This window comes from Notolabrus celidotus, chromosome 3 (genome assembly GCF_009762535.1).
Source record: "Notolabrus celidotus isolate fNotCel1 chromosome 3, fNotCel1.pri, whole genome shotgun sequence".
NCBI lineage: Eukaryota > Metazoa > Chordata > Actinopteri > Labriformes > Labridae > Notolabrus > Notolabrus celidotus.
Window position 1 is genome coordinate 1549940 of NC_048274.1, and position 23377 is coordinate 1573316.

General features: G+C 42.8%; 1 protein-coding gene and 1 long non-coding RNA gene across 2 annotated transcripts; both read left to right on the forward strand.

The window, feature by feature from the left end:
- Window positions 1-6245: 6245 nt before the first annotated feature.
- On the forward strand, window positions 6246-6867 carry LOC117810204. Its single transcript, XR_004630735.1, has 3 exons — window positions 6246-6316; window positions 6403-6504; window positions 6594-6867. It is a non-coding gene; the product is annotated as an uncharacterized LOC117810204 (long non-coding RNA).
- A 475-nt stretch (window positions 6868-7342) lies between these two features.
- LOC117810437 (cyclic nucleotide-gated cation channel beta-1-like) lies at window positions 7343-21811 on the forward strand. Its single transcript, XM_034680276.1, has 14 exons — window positions 7343-7349; window positions 8330-8617; window positions 8703-8911; window positions 9004-9141; window positions 9363-9581; window positions 10379-10443; window positions 12780-12902; window positions 12991-13132; window positions 13253-13412; window positions 15109-15206; window positions 15566-15649; window positions 15758-15876; window positions 17421-17610; window positions 20286-21811. The coding sequence occupies exons 1-14, from the start codon at window positions 7343-7345 to the stop codon at window positions 20517-20519; spliced, it is 2076 nt and encodes a 691-aa protein (XP_034536167.1). The 3' UTR covers window positions 20520-21811.
- The last annotated feature ends 1566 nt before the right edge of the window (window positions 21812-23377 follow it).

Below are 23377 nucleotides of genomic sequence, written 5' to 3' on the forward strand. Positions count from 1 at the left end.
GAAAGAAAGAAAGAAAGAAAGAAAGAAAGAAAGAAAGAAAGAAAGAAAGAAAGAAAGAAAGAAAGAAAGAAAGAAGAAAGAAAGAAAGAAAGAAAGAAAGAAAATGAGACAGCAGGAACGATAGAGAGAAAGAAGGAATGAGATAAAGAAGAAAAAAGAATGAATGAAAGAAAGAAAGAAAGAAAGAAAGAAAGAAAGAAAGAAAGAAAGAAAGAAAGAAAGAAAGAAAGAAGGAATGAGATAAAGAAGAAAAAAGAATGGATGAAAGAAAGAAAGAAAGAAAGAAAGAAAATGAGACAGCAGGAACGATAGAGAGGAAGAAGGAATGAGATAAAGAAGAAAAAAGAATGAATGAATGAAAGAAAGAAAGAAAGAAAGAAAGAAAGAAAGAGAGAAAGAAGGAATGAGATAAAGAAGAAAAAAGAATGGATGAATGAAAGAAAGAAAGAAAGAAAGAAAGAAAGAAAGGATGAATGACAGACCCAAAAAAAGGAATCTACAGCAGAGATCCAGAGGAACCTACGAGACAAGGGAGCTCGGGGACTCCAGAAAGGTCTATGGTTAGTAACTTTAATGGAACAGGAAGAGTTAAAGTGAGAGACAGGCAGAGAGAGGAGAGAGAGGGAAAGACAGGATCCCAGTGTGTCAATCTAAGCCTATAGCAGCATAACTAAGACCTGGTCCAAGCCTGATCCAGCTCTAACTATAAGCTTTATCAAAAAGGAAAGTTTGAAGCCTACTCTTAAAAGTAGAGAGGGTGTCATCCCACCCTGACAGGTGGATGATTCCAAAGGAGAGGGGCTTGATAACTGAAGGCTCAACCTCCCATACTACTTTTAGGGACTTAAGGTACAACAAGCAGGCCTGCACACTGGGAGCAGGAGCTACTTGTCCAGGGCCAGGGGCGTTTCAGTCTAGAATCTGACCGCGTGACTGTGTCTCCACTCAAGTAGCTGAAGCTGATCTCTTACCTGCAGATGTGTGAGTGTAATGATGGGCAAACACAAACACATAAGCCTATAGCAGCATAACTAAGAGTTGGTCCAAGCTCTCGAGAAGCTATCTTGTCTCTGCTCCTCAAATATCAACAGAAGCTACACCAGTAAACATGTCTGCAGGGGCACCCTGAGAATAAGGTGGATACACTCAATCTAACTCATCCTGTTCACTGCAACATGATACTTCAAAGGTTGACCTTGTGCCGGGACAAGTCCTTTGAACAAGAACGCTGAGGGTACCTTGGTGAAAACGTCACATCTGATAAGAACTCAAAAAGTTTCCAACAGAAATGTTTCCATGTAAAGAAAAGTGGAGAGTGATCCATTCTGTGGTTGTTTGCAGGGAGAGGCCCAGATTGATCCATGTGATCCAGCGATGGCCGACAACATGGAGGAGGATAAAGAGGAAGGTTTAGCTGAGGATGAGGAAAGGTCAGCTTGTCTTTATATCTTCTTAACTCCTGAACACACAATTTAAACGTGTTGCTATTCATGCTCCATGAGTCAGTCCAGAAATAAAAGTGCTTCCCCTTGAATTCAAGTCATAACCTGAGCTCCTCCTGATGTGCAGACTGCAGCAGGAGTGCCTGGAGGCGGCTCGCATCGCAGAGGAGATGGCCAGGAGAGCAGCAGAGGAGGCGGTGCGGCAGCTGGAGGAGGAGCATTCAGCCAAGTTCATCATTGAAAGTCCAACAGTGTCCGCTGAGCAGTGAGTCACATCATTAAACCCAGCATTGGTCCAAATGTTTACACGTTCGGTTCAAAGTAATGCGCCTTTTAGGAACCAAGACGCACAAGCGCATGCAAAAACACAGCAGATGCATCCTTTAGTAACTGATCTGCGGTTTGTTCTCAAAAGTCTGCCCAACATCCTTGAAGAGGAGAATGAGGATGACCCAGAGTAAGTCCATCTTTGTCAGATCCTGTAGCTGGCTCAAAGACTGCTGCTTGAATGAAGTAACGCTTGCTACCGCTTCTGCAGCTTCTATGACAACTGCACAGCCTTGGGACAAGTCGGATACACTTCTTGATGCCTTACTTCAATCAATCAATCAATCAATCAATCAATCTTTATTTGTATAGCGCCAAATCACAACAAACGTTATCTCAAGACGCTTTTACAAACATAGGAGGTCTAGACCACTCTATGTCAAATTATGAACAGAGACCCAACACCAAGACAGGGTAAGACTCAGTCTGACCCCACCTTAATCCATCATGAGCATTGCACATCGCAGTATTTAGCTAGTTACAGTGGTGAGGAAAAACTTCCTTTTAACAGGCAGAAACCTCCAGCAGAACCAGACTCATGTTAGACAGCCATCATGCCTCGACTGAGTTGGGTCTGGAAAGACAGATAGAGGGGAGTAAGAGAGAGAGGTGATAGTGATGAGACGAGTCGTAGAAGCTGTTGCCGCTGGAGTCCAGCACGTCCGTATCAGCTGGAGTCCAGATGGTCCGCAGCAGGAGGACGTCTACGACAGCTCAGAGGAATCTACGAGACAATGGAGCTCAGGGACTCCAGAAAGGTCTATGGTTAGTAACTTTAATGGGACAGGCAGAGTTAAAGTAAGTGATGAAGGGGTTGGGGGGGAAGAAGGTGAGCTAGGATCCCAGTGTGTCAGTGTGCCAGTTCCCCCGGCAGTCTAGGCCTATAGCAGCATGACAAAAGCTGGTCCAAGCCTGATCCAGCTTAACTATAAGCTTTATCAAAAAGGAAAGTTTGAAGCCTACTCTTAAAAGTGGAGAGGGTGTCTGCCTCCCGGACCCTGACTGGTAGATGATTCCAAAGGAGAGGGGCCTGATAACTGAAGGTTCTACCTCCCATACTACTTTTAGAGATTTTAGGTACAACTAGCAAGCCTGCATGTTGGGAGCATAGAGTTCTAGAGGGGTAATAGGGCACTATGAGCTCTTTAAGATACGAGGGTTCCTGATTTTTAAGGGCTTTGTAGGTTAAAAGAAGGATTTTAAATTCTATTCTACATTTTATTGGGAGCCAGTGTAGAGAAGCTAACACTGGAGAGATGTGCTCCCTCTTCCTAGTTCTAGTCAATACTCGAGCTGCGGCATTTTGAACTAGCTGAAGAATCTTTAGAGACTTATTGGGGCAGCCTGATAAGAGGGAGTTACAGCAATCTAACCTGGAGGTAACAAATGCATGGACTAGTTTTTCTGCGTCGCTCTGAGACAGGAAGTGTCTAATTTTAGAAATATTGCGCAAGTGAAAATAGGCTGACCTTGAGATTTGCTGAATTTGGGACTTACAAACTTCCTGTTGGGTTTTGTATTATTTTGGCGTCCATCTTTAGGATGATACAAGATCCAATGGTGGTATTTTACTTCAAGTATGAGTCTGGAGTGTTGGATGCTTTGAGAGTTTGGGTTTGAGTCTCACTTTAAGGCCCTCACTGACCCTAAAAGACGGCATCCTAACTCCTAAACGAAGAGAACCATTTATATCCATCAGTTTGCAACACTGAGGATATTGGGGTTTATACCTGTCCATAGGCATAGCTATTAAAATAGTTACACAGAAGCTTTATTCTGACTCTCTTCAGCAGCTTTTAAAATGCTTGTTTTTTTAACACTGGTTGGAACAATCACTTCTGATGCATGCCAGAGAGGGAAATCTAAAAGCTGATTGGCTTTTGCATCTCAGGATCAAACTGATTGTTGCTTAAGTTGACATTTACAATCAAAAACAGATAACTAGGACTTCGCACTTCGAGCAGATGACGTTCTGCCTGCTTTTGCTCTCTATAGAAACTGCTCTTCCTGCATACGCTGCAGCCTGCTGACACATGATTGATCAATACCACAACAAACGGAAAACAGAACACTTCCCATTCTGAAAATTTTCAGTTTTGCAGCGCTTTAAGAGGTTTGATGTGTTATTCTGACACAGCTGACATGCCTTCTTTCCTCAGGAGCCTTGTGGATGCCTGTCCGGCTGATCAAGATGACGCTCCATCACCAACAGGTGTGGAGCCGGCAGACCTGGAGAGTCCGGACCCCCAACCGACCACAAAACCAGAGGAACAAACAGAGGAGCCGACCGATGCCGCGGATCAGGTGTCACAGTTTAGTTTACCCTCCTATTTTTTGATCACCTCTGGTGTACTTTTTATTTTCTGTCCTCATCATTGACCCATCTGAGAGTTGGTGGTTACAGCTTACAGCTCCACCTACTGGTTGGAGTAGTAAAGTAACTGCTGTTCCATGTTTGACCAGAAATTGAAAAAGTCCAAAAGCTGCAGGCAAAAAGTGAAGGGGACACGAGATTAGATACTCTGGGGAGCAGAAGACAGTGAGGCAGAGCTGTAAGGACAAGAAGTGGAGGGTCTGAAAAGAGAGAAGAAAAACAATCCTAAATGTTAACTTTAAAGCTTTAGCTAAAGAACTCTATGAAGACACGCTGTAAGTAAACGTTTGGTGTTTGTTTCTTCATCAGGACAAAGCAGCAGCAGAAGACACTGGATGTGGAGGTGAGTAAGATATGTGAATCATGAAGGCTCCTTCCCCCAAACAGATCATCTGTCTGAACTACTTCAACATATTCATTAGACACAGAAAGCCAGTGAGGTCTTTATACATTAGTAGAATTCCACAGGTGTCACATGCTGTTACAGATTCCCGCCAAACCTTCTCCTAGAGAACAGATGTCACCAGTTAAAACCTGGAGTTTATGAGTGTTGGCGATAGGTTATCAGAGACAGAGAAGTAAAACTTCTACATAAAACTCAATGGTTTGTAATGTGTTTAAATACAGGGTGTAATTAAACTGCCAGGTAGACCATTAGACCTTTGGTTTGTGTACAATCACGATCAGGGTTGCCTCGACCTTCATAAAGACTTGTGCTGCAAAATGATTCATTTTTAAACCCAAATTAATTGCATGAATGTGCAAATTTAACTTGTGATTAATCTCAGATTAATTGCATATTTTTAATATGTTGTAAATGTAACTATAAGGAATATTTCCAACATTATAAACACTCTTAGCAACATGGTAGTGTGTTAAAACAGCTAATTAAAGAGGTGTTTTCTGTTATTGCCATATCATTTTTGCCTTTATTGATAGGATAGCTGTAGAGAGACAGGAAATGTGGGGAGTAGAGAGCGAGGCATGCAGCAAATGGTCACGGCCAGGAGTCAAACTGGCGACCCCTGCGACCAGGACTATAGCCTCTGTATGTGGGGCGCTTAGAACACTAGGCCACCAGCGCCCCTGATCATCTTACTTTGACCTTTTCCAAACCATTCAGTCCCTGTTTTTCATCAGGAAGCCATTTTTTAAAACGTGCATTTCCTCCTTTTCTTCTTCTGTTCTCGGCTTGTGAATGCATAAATGCCATGAACTGCCGCATGAACAAGCAACTTGAAGAAGTATTGCAATGCTCACTAGATTTGGTACAGTATTCAGACTTGTCTCTATGAAAGAGGAATCTCAAACCAAGTAACTCTCGCAACAAAATCAGACTTTTGAAGACATTTATCAGCTTCAAATTCAAAAATCTACTTTAAGACTTTCCTGAATGATCTTTGAAACCTGTTGAGTTTAGGGAAGTGGTTTTCTTTGAACTCTCAGTCCAGCCAGGATCTCACCTTCCTGTTCTTATCTCTGACTCTGAACTTTTCTCTGTCCAGATCCCCGCAGCTGCTCCCCGATAAAGAGCTTTCTGCTTCGATTCCCGCAAGCCGCTGAGTGTCTGGAGAGCTGCAGGAAGCTTCTTCATGAAAATCCCCTCAGCCCTCCCAAACTGTGCATGCCGACCCCGCCGCTGGAGCTCTCCCAGCTCGCCCAGCAGCTGACGCAGCTCTCGAAGGAGGCGCAACAATGCTGCATGAGAATCATCGGCTCTTTTAGACACCTCAACTCCAAGTTCCAAAACCCTGAGCAGCCTTAACCCCGCCCTCCTCCAGTAGACCCTCCTAGAAGACCTCATAGACACCTCCTGTTTGTGTAGTAAACCTTTGAAGTGCCAAACGAACCTCTGTGTACCCGTAACATCCCACGTCCACCTCATCATCCCTCCCATCATGCTCTGCTGCTCCGCACTGCTTCGCCACGAGCTGCCGGCTAACCACACCGCAGGTGACCGTAGGGGAGGTTGATGTTTGTGCTGTGCTAACTCTACATGGATCGCTGTTTTCTGCAGCGCCGTTAGAAGACCTGGTGTTAAACTTTTTATCCACTCATCAGGGAGCCGTGGTGCAGGTTTGGGTGCAGGCCTTAACATCCCCCGAATTATCACAACCCCAGAACCAAAGGTCAGAACTTTGACGGTCCCTGACTTCCCGCAGTCAACTCAAAGGTAACACACAGGTCTAATGGAGGTGTTAGGAATATGACTACACAATGAAATGCCTGACAGACACTTTAACGTCTCATCTTCCTCAGCCATCCAGGAGATCTCTCAGCAGACGAGGATGATGAGGAGCTGATGAGACTTGGTCGGAAGGCCTGGTCCAGTCAGGGAGACCTGCTGTCTGCAGGTGAAGGGTAAGAGATCCCTACACAAGCTTCCTCTCTCCTTAACCTCCATCACCTCCTTCTGTCTTGTTCACTGCCCCCTTGTGGTCGTCCTGCAGGATGCGTCCTGTGTCAGCTGCAAGCGTAGGCAGCGTGGTGATCCAGGACCGTCTGACTGAGCTCGTGCGACTGTTCAAAGGTCGGACGGAGCGTCAGAAAGAGAGGCTGGTGGACCCCGATGAGTCTGAGGGGGAAAGTCCTTCAGCATGTGAGTAAAAGCATGCGTCCTGCCGAATGACCCTCCAGCGCATCGTGAGAACAGCTGTGAAGATTGTTGGTGCCTCTCTCCCCTCCCTCCATGACATTCACTCTTCCCGCGACCCCTCCCACCCGTCTCACAGCCTCTTCAGCCTGTTGCCATCAGGAAGGAGACTATGCGATCAGGCCAGAACCAGCAGACTGAGGGACAGTTTTATCCAGCAGGCAGTCAGGATGTTGAACTCTCTCCCTGTTTTCCCCCTTCTTCTCATAGTGCCCCCTTCACAGACTTAACCCGGTCACTGATCCCCCCCTCAATCAACACTGAGGTCTGTCATCCTCAGGACTGAAACGCACACACTTTGATTTTAAATTGCACTATAGCAAAGTTTTTGCACTGTTTTAAACTGTATTTTATTATTTGTATTAGCTTCTTATCTTTTTCTAGCTATTTCCTGTTTATCTGTTGTTGTTGTTATCATTGCTAGGGTCTGAGAGAGAAACGCAATATCAAATCCTCTGTATGTCTGGTGCATACTGCAGTTTTTGACAATAAAGAAGACTTTGAACTTTGAACTTTAAAGACTTTTACTCTTTGGACTGTGAAATCATGAGAGGTGGGAAAGTGTAAAATCAATCCGAAACAGTCTCAGGTCAGGTTCAACAAAAAGGAGGGGTTTATTCAACCACAGGTATAATCACACAAAACAAAAAGGTAACTCAGGTAATTCTTCAAACAAGGTCTCAATGGTAACTTAAAGCATCCCGTAGGAGAAAATAGTTCCTTTTTAAAAGTACTCAAAAAATTAGTCCATTCAACTTAAAGTCTCTGTTATGAAAAAAACAAGGTTCCTGTGCTCAGTTCTCAGTGTTCCTTCTCCTCTTCCAGCCGTGTGCTCCCCTCTCCCAGTCTGATTTCCAGCCCCTTTGTCCTGCCTCAATCAAGGCTCTTAAGCACCTGCAGCTGTCCAGGTAGTGGTGGCTGCTGGGAGTTGTAGTGTGCTTACTTGCGGCCATTTTGTCTGGGTGCTGATATCCATGGACCATATAGCACCCATCCACAACTTGTCCCCTCGTGAAGCCACAGGACCAAACATGCACAATGTTTTTAATTTGTCCTTCATAGAAGCAACGTCCTCCTCAGAATAATAAGCCAACCTGAAAGTGCTAAAACTGCAATTCCTCAAACGGCCACTTGGGGCTCGCTCTAAACGTAGATCATCCCCATAGACCTCCATGTTATGATGCTGAATAAAGGAATAAAACATTTTTTTACTCTACAAAAATACAAACTTTTGTCTCTTTAGCAATTTCTTCGATTCAACTTTCCTCCAGCTGAATGTCTCACACAGCGTCCCTGTTTAAGTAATGGATAATTTATGATTAGCAAGTTGTTAGGGTTGGACATGACGTGTGATCAGTTTGCCTGTGGCATTGCTCATGTTAGTGAAAGTTATTAACCGCTGTCAAGGGGTTTTGACCAATCAGAATCAAGCTTTTTACACAACCGGAACTCAATCAGTAAGAAAGCCGGTTAAGTGCAGAACAAGGCGCATGGTAGCTTGATAGTTGGATGCTTCTAGCTCTCTCACATCAGCTGCATCGAGTAACAGGAGTCTCATCTCTACAGCCCCCAGCAAAGCTCCACCTCCCCCTCCTCCTCCACCTCCTCCAGATGAGGAGAAGAAGGATGATGAGCCTGCAGTAGCAGCAGAAGAAGAAGTAGAAGAGGAGGAGGAGAAGGAGTGGGAGCTTCCCTGTAAACTTCTTGGACAACCTGTGAAAGTTCCCAGACTCCCCAGACTCCCCAAACTTCCTCCGCTGCCTGGCTGGCTGCGAGCGATCATACAGTATCGCTTCCCCTCCAGTATCGACCCCTTCACTGGTAAACACAACATCATGAGGTTTTTTGTTGATTCAGTCAGATGTGGACCTGGTCTGATAAAAGCCACTCGTCTCTCTCTCCTCAGATCTGATCTACGTGATCTGGCTCTTCTTCGTCGTGGCGGCGTGGAACTGGAACATGTGGCTGATCCCCGTCCGCTGGGCCTTCCCGTACCAGACCTCTGAAAACATCCACCTGTGGCTGCTGATGGACTACACCTGCGACTTCATCTACATCACCGACATCCTCGTCTTCCAGCCCAGACTGCAGTTCGTCCGCGCGGGAGACATCGTGGTCAGTGACATCATCTACAGACTCCAAGAAACCTGATGTTAGTTTGAGTTCAGCACAAAGCTCCTCTCAAAACTTTCACCTTTTGATTTCAGTGTGACAAAAAGGACATGAGAGAAAACTACATGAGCACCGAGAGGTTCAAGATGGACATCATCAGTCTGTTTCCCATGGAGATCCTTTATTATTTCACGGGAGTGAACTCTCTGCTGAGGTTCCCTCGCCTGCTGAAGGTACGGACATGTTTCACTTTATTACCTGACACGTACAATTTTGTTTTGATCAAGAATTCATGCAGTTAAGGAACCACAAGTCAGGGTGTTCGGGTGTTTCACTGGGTGTCCCCCAAGGGTCAGTTTTGGGTCCACTCCTTTTTATTATTTACCTCCTCCCCCTGGGCACACTCCTCCATCACCATGGGGTCCATTTCCACTGTTACGCCGATGATACTCAGGTCTACATCTCCTCAAAACCCACCGCTGCCATTCCTTCCACCTCCCTCATCACCTGCCTCGCAGACATCCGGAGCTGGATGAGCAGGAACTTCCTGAAACTCAATGGGAATAAAACCGAGGCCCTGCTCATCGGCTCCAAATCCACCCTCACCAAATCTCAACACACCCCAGTCCCACCCATCATCATCAACGGATTCCCTGTACCCTTCCCCAATCAAGTGAAGAGCCTCGGCGTCATTCTGGACAGCACTCTCTCATTCGCACCACACATTCAAAACATCATGCGGACATCCGCAACATCTCCAGACTCCGCCCCTCACTGTCCCAATCCAGCACCGAAATCCTGGTTCATTCATTCGTCACTTCCCGTATCGATTACTGCAACGCCCTCCTCACCGGACTCCCCACCAAACTCATCAACAGACTGCAAATCATTCAGAACTCGGCCGCCCGGATCATCTGACCACATCACTCCTGTTCTCATCCAACTTCACTGGCTCCCTGTCCCATACCGCATCCATTACAAAAACCTTCTCCTCACCTACAAAGCTCTTCATAACCTGGCCCCCACTTACCTCCAAGACCTCCTTCATGAATACACTTTCCACCATCACGCCTCAGTACCATGGGTGCCCGAGCCTTCAGCTGCTCAGCACCCAGACTCTGGAACTCCCTCCCCCCACACATAAGACAGTCGGACTCCATAACATCATTCAAATCCTAACTCAAAACTCACCTGTTCAAACTGGCATGTTCAGTCTAAACTGGACTCTCTGCACTTCCCTAGTTTTTAGTTTTTATTTATTACTTTTTGTTTGTTTGTTTGTTTTTATGATGTTTTAATGATGTATGCTTTTATGATCTGTAAGGTGACCTTGGGTGATCTGAAAGGCGCCCAAAATAAAATGTATTATTATTATTATTATTAAGAAGAACAGCAAAACAAAAGCAAGATCTATCCATAACAACAGCTGTTTTAACAGAGTAATGTCTGACTCTTTCCCCTCTCTCTCAGTACATGGCTTTCTTTGAGTTCAACGACAGAATGGAAGCTGTGATGAAGAAAGCTTACATCTACAGGTAAATAAACTCTGCCTTACACAAATAACATGAAATAACCTTTTTATCAATGAATCCCAGCAGCTTAGGGTACGACATGATGGCTTTTCTGGTTTCAGAAAGTCTTCAGTGGTTAAATCGGCCAATGAAGCTCTGTGGAATTTATTTTATTGAGTACATTTTTTACTTTCCGTTGTGTTTTTTTTTAACTTTTAAAACACTCTCTGGAATTCAGAGCCCATCCTGGGTGATTCATCAGCAACATTTCCAACATGTTCTTGTGTTTTTGCATGAATAAGTCAAATAGTTTAAGCTCGACTATGTGGAAAAGAATATTCTTGCACAACAACATTCAGGTCTGCACGTTACAGAAGCTTACATAGCTTCCACAATAATGACTCAATTTACTCCATGTATGTTTACTATAAATATTATGAATAATAGAATCTGATAACGGAAGATGAATGACATTGAGAGCTTAAAGAAGAGACATTAAGATAAAACGTGGTATCATCTGCGTAACAAGAGATATTTGAAAAAGTGCTAAAAAGACAGAAATGATCTTTAAAAGACCACATGTGAACTTAAAGCTCCTGTGTAGAGCTTTTTAGCATATTATAAGACAGACTGAAATAAAAAATGAGGCCTTTTTATGACCTACAAAAGAAAATGAGACCTTCATCAAGAAGATTGAGACTTTCTACAGGGTGATTTTTAATGCCTGTAATCGCTGTTAAAGGTTAAAGGTTAAAGGAAACTCTTTTAAAGCTCTTAGCAGAGTAAATATTCATGATGAGTGATACATTTGATGGTTAAAAGAAAGCAGGAAGAGAAGACAAGTGATAAGAGGTCTCACGTTGTCCACAGGGGGCGCCAAAATTGAGACAAACATGAAGTTGCTCACAGGAGCAACACTTTTTCTGTAATCTTATTTTTTTCCTTAATATGGCCATAATCCTCCATCTTTATTTGTGAGGTTTAAAGGTGACATATCATGCAAAATCGACTTTTTAATGGTTCTCTACCTGAAATATGTGTCCCTGTCTACAAACCCCCCCGAGAATGAAAAGAATCCATTCTGCCCCTGTTCTGATTTCTCCACCTTTCTGTAAATGTGTGCTGAAACCAGCCGTTTCAGTTTTCAGTGTTTTTCATACGTCACAACGCCATCCGGTCTGTAACAGGAAGTCAGAGCTCGGAGCTTGTTCAGCCCATAGACTGTATAAAATACAACTCAACCCCTCCTCCGTTTTTCATTCCCTGCACACATGTGTGCTAACAAGGAGCTTAGGAGGGAGGCATGCTAGTTGTAGGCTGTCTTAATAAACACAAAGGTCGGTTTTACTCCCCACGTCTGCAGACTTGAACATCTAGTGGATGATTTTTATTTGTCATGGAAAAGTGCTAGCGCTAGTTAGCATAGCTACATAGCTACATGTCGAGCTGTAGCTGTAGCTGTAGCTGTAGCTGTAGCTGTAGCTGTAACTGTAGCTGTAGCTGTAGCTGTAGCTGTGTACCAAGACACACGTCGACATACTGACAAATAAAACAACAAGTAACAGAATCTGTGACCAATCCTTCAGAAAGGTCCGGCTGCCTTTCTGGCAGAGGTCAGTTTTACTCCCCACGTCTGCAGATTTGAAGATCTAGTGGATGATTTTTATTTATCATGGATAAGTGCTAGTGCTAGTTAGCATAGCCACATAGCTACATGTTCGTAGCTGTGTACCAAGACACACGTCGACATACTGATAAATAAAACAACAAGAAACACTAAATCTGTGACCAATGGTTCAGAAAGGTCCTGCAGCAGGCGCCTCTCCGTCAGGATCAGATTCTGGATCAGATTCAGAGGGTTGAAGTAACGCAACTCTGTGAGCAGCCGTGTATATTCAGCCAACATGTAAACATTAGATGGACAGCCGAGGCCACACACTTCCTGAGGGGGCGTGGTCAGAGAGAAAACAGACTGTTCTGAGGAGGGCTGAAGAAGAGGGGTTTTCAGACAGACCAAAATCTGATTTCAAAGTGTTTTTTTGAGCATAAACTTTAAAGACATGTTCTGGGGACCTCTTAGACCAATATATGTTGATGAAAAAAGCGTGATATGTCACCTTTAAGACTTTTGAAAAAGTATGGTCATCTGGTACTTATCAATAACTCACAACACTTTTTAACTTTGTAGTTAGAATGAAAATAAAGATTGTGCATGCAGTGGCTGGCAAGTGACTCAAGATGACAATAATGAACTGGCAGAAATATACTACGAACATAATCTTGTGATACTTGTGTGTATGTGAACGGCACAAATAATAACTCTGTTAAAACTTGTTGTTGTTGTTGTTGTTGTGTGACAGGGTGATCCGAACCTCCACCTACCTGCTCTACTCTCTGCACATCAATGCCTGTCTCTTCTACTGGGGCTCGGACTATGAAGGACTTGGATCCACCAAGTGGGTCTACAACGGGAAAGGAAACGCGTAAGATCCTAAATCACATAAGACAGGCTCAACCTGACATGGTAACACAAATCTCATTAAAGATTTTGTTTTTGTTTTTTCCCCACAGGTACATTCGATGTTATTATTTTGCTGTGAAGACTCTGATCACCATCGGAGGACTGCCGGACCCGACCACCGTGTTTGAGATCTGCTTCCAGCTCATCAACTACTTTGTTGGCGTGTTTGCTTTCTCCATCATGATCGGTCAGGTCAGTCATCAAACCACTTCAAGTCCCTTAGAGCTCCTCCGGTTTCTTCTTAAATTCAAGAGAAATGGTGATAACATGAACCCCAGACTCTCTGGTTCTGATCTGGTTCTTGTTTTTCAGATGAGAGATGTGGTCGGAGCTGCAACAGCCAGTGAGAACTACTACCGAGCGTGCATGGACAGCACAGCCAAGTACATGAACTCTTACAACATCCCTCGAGAGGTCCAGAACCGCATCAAGACCTGGTACGACTACACCTGGAAGATTCAGGGCATGCTTGGTAAGCAACAGAAGTAAAACACTGAGCTGAAGACTTTGAAACTTTGTGTCCCAGTGAGTTAAGGTCCACCAAAGATATAACTTTTTCTTCAGGGTATAAAAGAGGTGTAGTTATCCAGAGTGGTTCTTTTATCAACCTCAACAGGAGATTCAGGAATCTTTTTAAGGTTTAAAATATAAAAACAGATCAGATAGAAAGTTAATTCTTCACCCTGGAAACTAAAGGTTGACAAATAGTCAAATTCCTAAATATTCAAGTTTCTATTTTTCTGTATTTCTGAACTTCTTAACACCTTATCATCACAAACCAGACGAAACACAGAAACAGAATCAGCTTTTAGTCTCATCAGCTGAAGCAAACCTGTTGTAGTCGAGTCCCCAAATCCGAGTCCGAGTCGAGTCCTCAGTCCTCTGTGTTCGAGTCCGAGTCCGAGTCCGAGTCACCAGAGAAAAATCCTTGTCCGAGCCCGAGTCGAGTCCTCATGACTTGAGTCCGAGTCCAAGTCGAGTCCTCACCGGTTATATTATATATTACAAGGAGGGCAGCCGTTTGAATCCAAACTATTGACTGTTAGACTGGCTGTGTGGGCCTGGACTGACTGTGTGGACCTGGACAGGCTGTGTGGACCTGGACTGACTGTGTGGGACCGTTTGGATGTGTAGGAAACACATTTATTTCTTTAACATTAGTGTCGGAGCTATTTCCATCATTTTATGCCATAAATATTAATTATTCAAATATATTCATAATAATTTTACTTCATGTCATGTATTTGTTGTTGTTTGTATTAAGGGCAATGTCATGTTGCATTATCAATATTTTATTTTAGTCTCATTTTGATAGTTTGATGGTTTTCACCTGGATGGGCAGGTAAGACAGGAGGGGCGCATTGTAACTCATTCTTGTGGGCCCCTGGACTTATTTTAAACAACACAGACTAGCAACATATACTTAATCTTATGTGGTTGAATATCAGATACTTCACTCACACACACACACACACACACACACACACACACACACACACACACACACACACACACACACACACACACACTTTTTATGGGCAGGTGTTTTCTCGTGCCCTCTAAAGAGATCCAGAGCTTTGTTCCAGTTAGTGAAACCAGTGCTCACAAATGTGTAATGTTTCATGTGTTTACCAAACATCCTACATGAGAAACAAAAAGCTGCATCTCTATTTACAGAATATTATAACCAGGGAAAGCTTTCAAACCATTGTGAATGTAATGATGTTTTGTTTTTTTAACCCAAAGCAGTGCTGGGGATAGTGGGACTTCACTTGTTTAGGAATTAATGAATGTATGGGAAACACTGCGGTGGATGCAACACATTAACAACTGCACCTAAAGTCTTTTCCTTTACTTCCAAAGGCCAGTCCGACCCTGATGCTGGGGCACAGCTCATTTATACTGAGGCACGCGCCCCAGTAAAAGGGGTCTGGTGACGCCCCTGCGCTAAGCCATGGTAGAGATCATCTGGTGTTTCGATTTTAAAGAACTAAAAGTAGACCCTGGTTGCTGCTAGTTCCTCAAAAGGTCCATAGTTCCTGGGGGAAGTTTCTGCAGTTTGAAATCACCTTAAGCATGATGCTTTTTATTCTTTGTGGTCAATGCAAAAATATAGAATAAAGTAAAGGTTATATAAATCAGTGAAAGCATGATTTTTTTCTCTGCAGATGAACAGGAGCTGCTGGTGCAACTTCCAACCAAGATGAGGATGGACATGGCCGTGGATGTCAACTACGCCATCGTCAGTAAAGTCGCCTTGTTTCAGGTCAGCAGGAGAAGAAGTCTCCAAAACATAAATAATTTTAGTCCTGAGTTCAGGCAACTTTATTTATCCCAACATGGAATTCAGTTTTAACAGTCTACCAGACCTTACACACATTCAGAGACAGCAAACAGCAACCAGGAGCATCTCAGAGGCCACAAATATCAGTACATAGAGATGCATGCTGGCTCCCCTTAGTGGCTCCATGAATAATGACACACAAAGGGGGCTGGGTGAGAACTAAGACGCACAGTTTGAATCCAAAACAACATATTTAGCTTGTTTGTTGATTGATTTGAAGTTAAACTGGTGAATAAAAATAACTGATATAAGACGTATCCTTCTGTTCCTCCATCTCTCAGGGCTGCGACAGACAGATGGTGTTCGACATGCTGACCAGGCTCAAATCAGTCGTCTACCTGCCCGGAGACTTCGTCTGCAAAAAGGTGAACTCACACCTGTGTGATCTGTTTAAAGTGTTAATATGAGACCACTACAGCAGCAGCAATGTGTTTAAACATTCATCTCTTTGTGTGTGTGTGTGTGTGTCGCAGGGGGAGATCGGCAGAGAGATGTACATCATCAAACAGGGCGAGGTCCAGGTGGTGGGCGGTCCTGACCTGCAGACGGTGTTTGTCACCATCAGAGCCGGCTCTGTGTTCGGAGAGATCAGGTCAGAGCTGCTTCCTGTCATCCCATTAACCCATCTGTAAAGTGCACAAGGGCCAGAGCGGGGGTCCCTGGGTTAATGTCAGACTTATGGATGGTTATGACGATGCAGCAGAACCAGCAGGTTGATGGATGCAGGGATAAAGGAGAGTTCCCTTTCACTCCTGTTTTAGCCGCCTTGTGGTGCACAAAGCCAAAAATGTTCATGACTAAATTGCCCAGACTCTCAGGTCAAGCAATTACATCAACGTACACTTATTTAGAGTACAACAAATCCCCCCACTGTCTCCTTTAACCCCACCTCCTTAACATCCTCGCTCTCATCACGTTAACTTCTGCACATAATTGTTTAAGTCGTATTTAAAGTGGACTTTACGGATCAGCTCTCTTCTCTGTGATTGGTCAGTTTGCTGGCAGGGGGTGGAGGAAACCGACGCACAGCCAACGTGAAGGCACATGGGTTCGCCAACCTCTTCATCCTGGACAAGAAGGACCTGGCAGAGATCTTGGTTCACTACCCAGAGTCCCAGAAACTCCTCCGCAAGAAGGCAAAGTAAGACTGAGTGACTGAGGGGTTCACGGGACCCCGTCTTAGGTTTTTAAAGGTGCTCTCTTCCACTAAAACACATGTTGGGAAGGGATCAGCTGACCGGTTTAACCTGAATGCATGCACAACTTTTCACCAGAGTAGAGAGATCAACCTCAGGTAGCTTTGGGTTCTCTGCCTTCAGTAACCCGAACACAGCAGAGTGTGCCAAGTGGTTACATGGAGCTGATTTTAACAAGGTCAATCAGTGACCCATAATGTGTGTCTACCTACAGGGGGCAGTGTTAGCAGAAAAGAGGATTTGAAGATCATTTGCATATCCTCAAAGTACAAGAAGAGCAAGCTTCTGTGCTTTTATCCTAGATTAGTAGGATATAAATAACAGCACTATGATAAAGATCTCAAACAGTGAGACCACAGACTTCAGTCCAAGGCTGCACACTTCCCCTCCTCCTCTCTCAGGTTATGCAAGTTCAAGGACGTCGGATTAAAGGAGCGGATTGGTCAGTAGGATGGAGCGCCTTGAACGTAACCCTGTAGCCGACCTCAAAGCAATGAAAACTCAGAGTTTAATGATGAATGAGAAGTGGTTCTTCATGATACAGACCTCTCGTTGACAAACCAACATTATAAAAGAGCTGCTCTACTCTCCCTCCTTCGTCTGACCTGTCTCCTATATCCTGGACGGGATTAGACTAATCCTCCTGGTTCAGACAGGGAACAGGGTCAAACCAGGAGGAGACCCTCCGGCTGATCTCCACGCTCCTCCTCTTCCTCCTCCTCAGTCTGATCATGGTGCTGCAGCAGAGTGCATGGCTGTGCTGTAGGTGTTGGTATGGGACCTCTGTAGTCATGTCATGTTTCAGGTTGTATTTTTTGAAGAAGAAGATCTTTAATCCTGCGTGGAGAGGCTCTGAGCTGCAGAAGTTTGTGTGTTTGAAATATTTTCTTGTCCTCTGTGTTTCTCTTTAACTTTTCATTTTGTCTTCTTGTCTATGCAGGACGATGTTGACGAAAGACACAAAGCCGGAGGAGAAAGGCGGAGGTAAAGGGGCGGTGGAAGTCATCCCATCCAGACCGGAGACCCCCAAAATGTTCAAGGCGGCGCTGAAGGTGACGGAGCAGGCAGGCATCGAGGGAACGTTCTCCAAACTGAAGAAAGCGTACAGATCATCAGAGAGCGTAGCAGAGGTGAGACTACAGCACAGTCCTGCTGAGGGCTTCATGTAACTCCACTGATGGACAGCAGGGGGCGCTGATGGGACGAGAACAGAGTCAAGCTGGAGGACAAGACAACAAGGAGGGAGACATTTTTAAAAATTGCAGTCTACAAAAGATAAAATCTATGTCTAATGTGCAGGTAGAGGAACAGAACAAGTAATCTAAGTTATTTAATGATGTGGGTCTGATGCAGTCTGAATTAATTACTTACTTTAATTGGATTTAAATCATTCTATCAGAGCCTGTAGCTGAAAATAACTCAGCCATCTGAGAGTCTCACATTCACAGATTGAATTTGTTTTTGTTGTCCTTGAAAAGAAAACCAAAAGATATTTAAATTTAAGAATAAAATGTTAAAAAAAACTTTATTTTATTTAATTATTTATTTAAATTATTACATTTAAATAAAGTGTTCAAGAAAACCTTGAATATCTAAGATAAAGACTGATCAAAATATTTGCAAAACTTGTGTTTATATATTTTTTTTTAAATGATATAAATAAGATGAAAATTCTAAAAATTAAAAAAAGTGTTCTAAACATTTATATTTAAAAGTATCTTCCTAAATTTCACTTTTTTTAAATAAACAGCTCTGAAGACATTAAAAACTCAGGTATCTGATAGTTACACTTTAACTGATTAAATTTGTTTTTGTTGTCCTTGAAAATAAATAAAAATGAATTTAAATTTTGAAAATAAAATAATTAAATTATTAATATTATTTAATTTATTTAAATTATTACATTTAAATTATGTGTTCAAAAAAACTTTGAATACATAAAATAAAGACTGATAAAAATATTTGCAAACTTTTGTTGATATTTTAACAAATTATATAAATATATAAAAAATATATTGAAATAAGTACCACTTTATTATTTAATGAACAGCTCATAAAAAAAATTCCCCACAAAAATTTTTCATTTTTATTTCTCCTTTTTGAAACCTGACTCATTTATTATTGTAATGCACATTTGGGCCTCTAGAGGTCGCTGTTCACAGTCAAATAAATGTGTCACCAGGTCTGTCTTGAGTGATGAGAGAGGAGCCTTCAAAATGCCTTTTTGATCCCTCAAACTTTATTTTATTTTTTTTCTCACAGCTTAGGAAAGTTATTTAGAAACTTGTTAATATGCTAAACTTTTTTTCAGCGTGCCAAATTTCTTATATAAGACAAATCCAGCAAGCAAGGACGTCTTTGCATCTGATTTTTCAGGCTGCAAACATACAACTTTGAAAGTTAAAGAAAAAAACAACAACAAAGCGGTAAAATCCATTCTGGGGCCTCTACTATTCAACATCTACATGCTCCCCTTAGGTCAGATAATAAGAAACAACCAAATAAAATACCATAGCTATGCAGATGACACACACATTTACATCACCATATCACCAGGGGATTATAGTCCCATACAAACACTGAGTAAATGCATTGAACAAATCAATGACTGGACGAGAGACAGAACTTTCTTCAGTTAAACAAAGAAAAAACTGAAATGATTGTTTTTGGAGGAAGAAAGGTTAAAGGTTACTGCTCAGCTCCAATCTGCACAGATGAAATGTTCAAACCAAGCCAGAAACCTTGGTGTAGTCTTAGACTCAGACCTTCATTTCAGCAGCCACATTAAGACAATTACAAAGTCAGCCTACTATCACCTTCAGAATATATCAAGGATTAAAGGACTCATGTCTCAGCAGGATGCAGAAAAACTCCTCCATGCATTTATCTTTAGCAGACTAGACTACTGTAACGGGGTCTTTACAGGACTCCTTAAAAAGTCCATCAGACGACTGCAGCTCATACAGAATGCTGCTGCTCGAGTCCTAACAAGGACCAACAAAGTAGACCACATTACTCCAGTTCTTAGATCTCTACACTGGCTTCCTGTCTGTCAGAGAATAGACTTTAAAATCCTGCTGATGGTTTATAAAGCACTGAATGGTTTAGGCTGATCTGCTACTACTTTATGAACCACCTGGACCTCTGAGGTCATCAGGTACTGGTCTGATTTCAGTCCCTAGAGTCAGAAGGAAACATGGTGAAGCAGCGTTTAGTCATTATGCACCACATATCTGGAACACACTCCCTGAAAGCTGTAGGTCTGCTCCAACTCTCACCTCTTTTAAATCAAAGACTAAGACTTTCTTATTTTCCACTGCCTTCCTGTCTTAGATTATTTTAACTCACTTTAAATTAAAATTTTAATGTAATTTTTAATATATTTCTAATTCTCCTTTTCTTTTCTGTTTTATCATATTTTTCATTTTAATTGTGTTCTTTTATGCTTGTCTGAATGTTTCCAATGCTTTTAATGTTTTAATGTAAAGCACATTGAGTTGCCCTCGTGTATGAAATGCACTATACAAATAAAGCTGCCTTGCCTTGCCTTGCCTAAAAAGTAGAGAAACTACCGGCAGGTTATGATTTTTAAAATCTGATAATGAGGGAAACTTAAAGAGTTTTCTGCTGCCTGAGATACCCACATGACATTTTTACTAGCTCACTCTTATTTTGGAAGATAAAGCTTGTGTTGCTCTGAGTTAAGGTTTAATTTGAAAAGTAAGGAATTGGCATGTTTTTCAAGGAGCATAAAAAGCAGTAAGAAAAAGAGTAAGATCCTCTTCCATCCTTTTGTCCCTTCCAGGGTCCCCTCTCCTGTCCGGTCCCCCCTCCCTCTCCGATGCACCGCCGCTCTCCGATTCCCCACAGGCTGATCCAGGACGATAACGACACCGTCTCAGAGACCGCCGACAGCTCGGTGATCATCAGGATGACGCCACGAAAGGAAGGAGAGGAGCTGCTCACTGTGGAGGTGAAGCCCAGGGAGGGAGATGAGGAGGAGGAGGAGGAGGAGAAGAAGAGGACAGGGGAGGAGTGAGTCGACAGGGTGGACTCTGGTACCCAGGGTGCCTTTCTGTAACGATCAGAGGAGGGATGTGTGATCCAGGTGTACTCCTGAAGAAACCACTTCTTCTTCTCTGGTGGATTTCCTCTCTGCCATGGAAAGAAAATCCCTTCTGTTTCTGGTCTAAATGAAAACATCCCATCACACCTCTTTCACACATGCACCCGAAAGTTGCTCGGTCACACGCACGAAGTCTTCCCTGTGAGGATGAGTCTCAGGTTGCAGGACATGACATCAAAAGCACGCTTCAAAAGCTACTGTGTAAAGTTTCCAACATGCTGATGAAGCTGCAGAGACCCTCACTATGATGATGGATCTTGTCTTCAAATTGATTCCCTTTCTCAAACCTTGGATGTTTTTAATCCTCCTGTTTTGTGTCGCTCTCCTCGGTTTTTCATGACAGAAACATCATCCCCACCGTCTGCTAAATTGTGCTGACATTTCTTGAATACTTCCTCCTGCGTTCCCACAGCCGCTCACTCTGACGCCACATGCATTTTTTACTACAGCAGGAAAAAGTCTGGTCAAAAGGGCGGCTGATGATTCCAGCTGTTTGCGTTTACTCCTGCAGCCCAGCCCAAACATTTTTGAAGCTTTAGGGGTTTTATGCGTGTGTGAATACAGCTCATGAGTCAGAAACAACTCCCCATCTTGATTTTTATTTCACTGAATCATCTGTTGTGAAGAAGATAGTTATCAATCAGATGTAGAACTCCAACATGCGCAGCTACAACACAATGCAGTCTGGATCCTTTATTATAGGGTCAGTCGTGTTTTAATCCAGAGGACCAGACCGTCGTGTTAAAATAGACTCAGTAAAAATGAAGTGCCAGGTTGTTTTTGAAAATTCAGAACATGGATTATCAAGTTACTACAGGTCTCACCTGTGACATGCAGTATATTTATCATCTTGTATTGTGTCTCTGTGATTTAAATGATCCATTGGATTCTCATAGGCGCTGCTACTTTAGCCTTCATGATGTTAAAAAAAAACACATACATTAAAAACCACATTATATATATCCATGAGTTATTACTAAGGGCTGAAAAATGACAAATAAATAAGTTGTATGCATGTTGATGTTATGTAATTGGTATTTTAAAGCTAGGGTTGGTAGTCATGGAAAACTAGCATGAATTTGAATGTAGCATTTCCTCAGGACTTTGTCTAACCCAAGCGAGTCCAAAGCGGAAGTGCTAAAACCTGCAGTTCATCAAGGATCCCCTTGAGGCTAGCTCAAGAAGTACAGGAAGTCACATACACATGAATGAGAAAAAGACAATCTTTACAGCAGAAATAAACATGTTTACAGCCTGGTACTAAAGACGAGTGTAGTCTGGATAGCTCATGTCTTGATCGGGGGTGAATTTTTTTCTCACACAGCAATTTCAAAGATATTGAGATTACTAGTCTTCCAATGAGAGGCACAGCTGACTGCAGGAACACTGTAGCTGTTGGCTAGGAGGCTCAAACTCCTCTTTACGTCACACTGGCTCCACAGCAGCAATATGGCCGACAACAGCTCTTCAGAAACAGATGGGTGACGTCACGGATACTACGTCCATATTTATACAATCTATGGTCTCACTCAGCGGTAAGAAAACACCAAAACATGATCATAGTGAAAGTTAAAAACACAAACAAACATGACATTTGCAGGAGGCGGGAAGAACGGCAGGATGGGATTTGATTGGTTTCATAATTTGGCTCCTGATGGCAGGGATTGGTTGGTGTTTTCCCAGGTTTACTCCGGCTGCAGATAGCAGCTTTTATACCTCTTTTTTAAGAACACATTATGTATTGATTACCATCAGGACATAAAGATCATTTTAACCAGTATAACAAAAAGTGGATCTAAATCTGATTACCAACCCCAGTTTTAAGTATAAGGGTTATAATGGGAGTAAAATTGTATAAATATCTTTCTTGCTTTTCTTTAATTTCCTTCTCTGTTTTATTATAATCGTACAATAACCTCACTATGATGATTTAAAAACTGTACTTATTTACACTCAGAGACTGAGAAACAAGTGGCATCTATAGTTTTTGTTCGTCTACAGTTAAAGGTGCAGTACTCTTTTTGACCACATGCAGTAACTGTCATTTACCTTCTATGTAAACACAGGGGGGCGCTGTTGCACTCTTTAAAGGAAACTCATTAATTGACAGTAAATTCCATGAGCAGCTCCCGAGAGACTGAGCTTGTTATCTCTAAAGCAGCTTCATTTTCAAGGATTATGTCTAGGTAGAGATGTGTACATTATTGTTGGTGTATTTATTGTGGCGTAAACTAAAACGTATTTGTACTTTTGTCATCTGTAGGTGGTTAAACAATAAAACTACAGCTCTGTCTGCAGGGATGAATCGCTGAACTTGAATTAAAATGATGGTTTCTCTGCAGCATCCAGCAGTGTGTGTGTGTGTGTGTGTGTGTGTGTGTGTGTGTGTGTGTGTGTGTGTGTGTGTGTCTGTTCTGTGTTTGCTTCATTCATTGTGATCTCTCTGTCTGCTCTGTGCTTTAATGATTTTACTCTGATGGTTTCCAGGTCACTCAGGATCACACGCCCATGATCTACTGCAGGCTTCATGTTGGAGCTGCTTAATGTTAATCTTTCTGATGCTGTTCAGCTTTGTGGAAATCAGCTGAGTGTGAGTTGAGAGACTTTTTTTTTTTTAGAGCTTCCTATGTTTAGAAAGTCAGGAAAAAGTTCAGGAAGCGGAGAGGAAGCGTGCATTGTGTCGGTCTGAGCAGGAGAGGAAAGACAGAATACGAGACCAAAAGGCGGGAAAACAGAAACAATGCCGAGCTTCTGCAGAACACAGGAAGCTG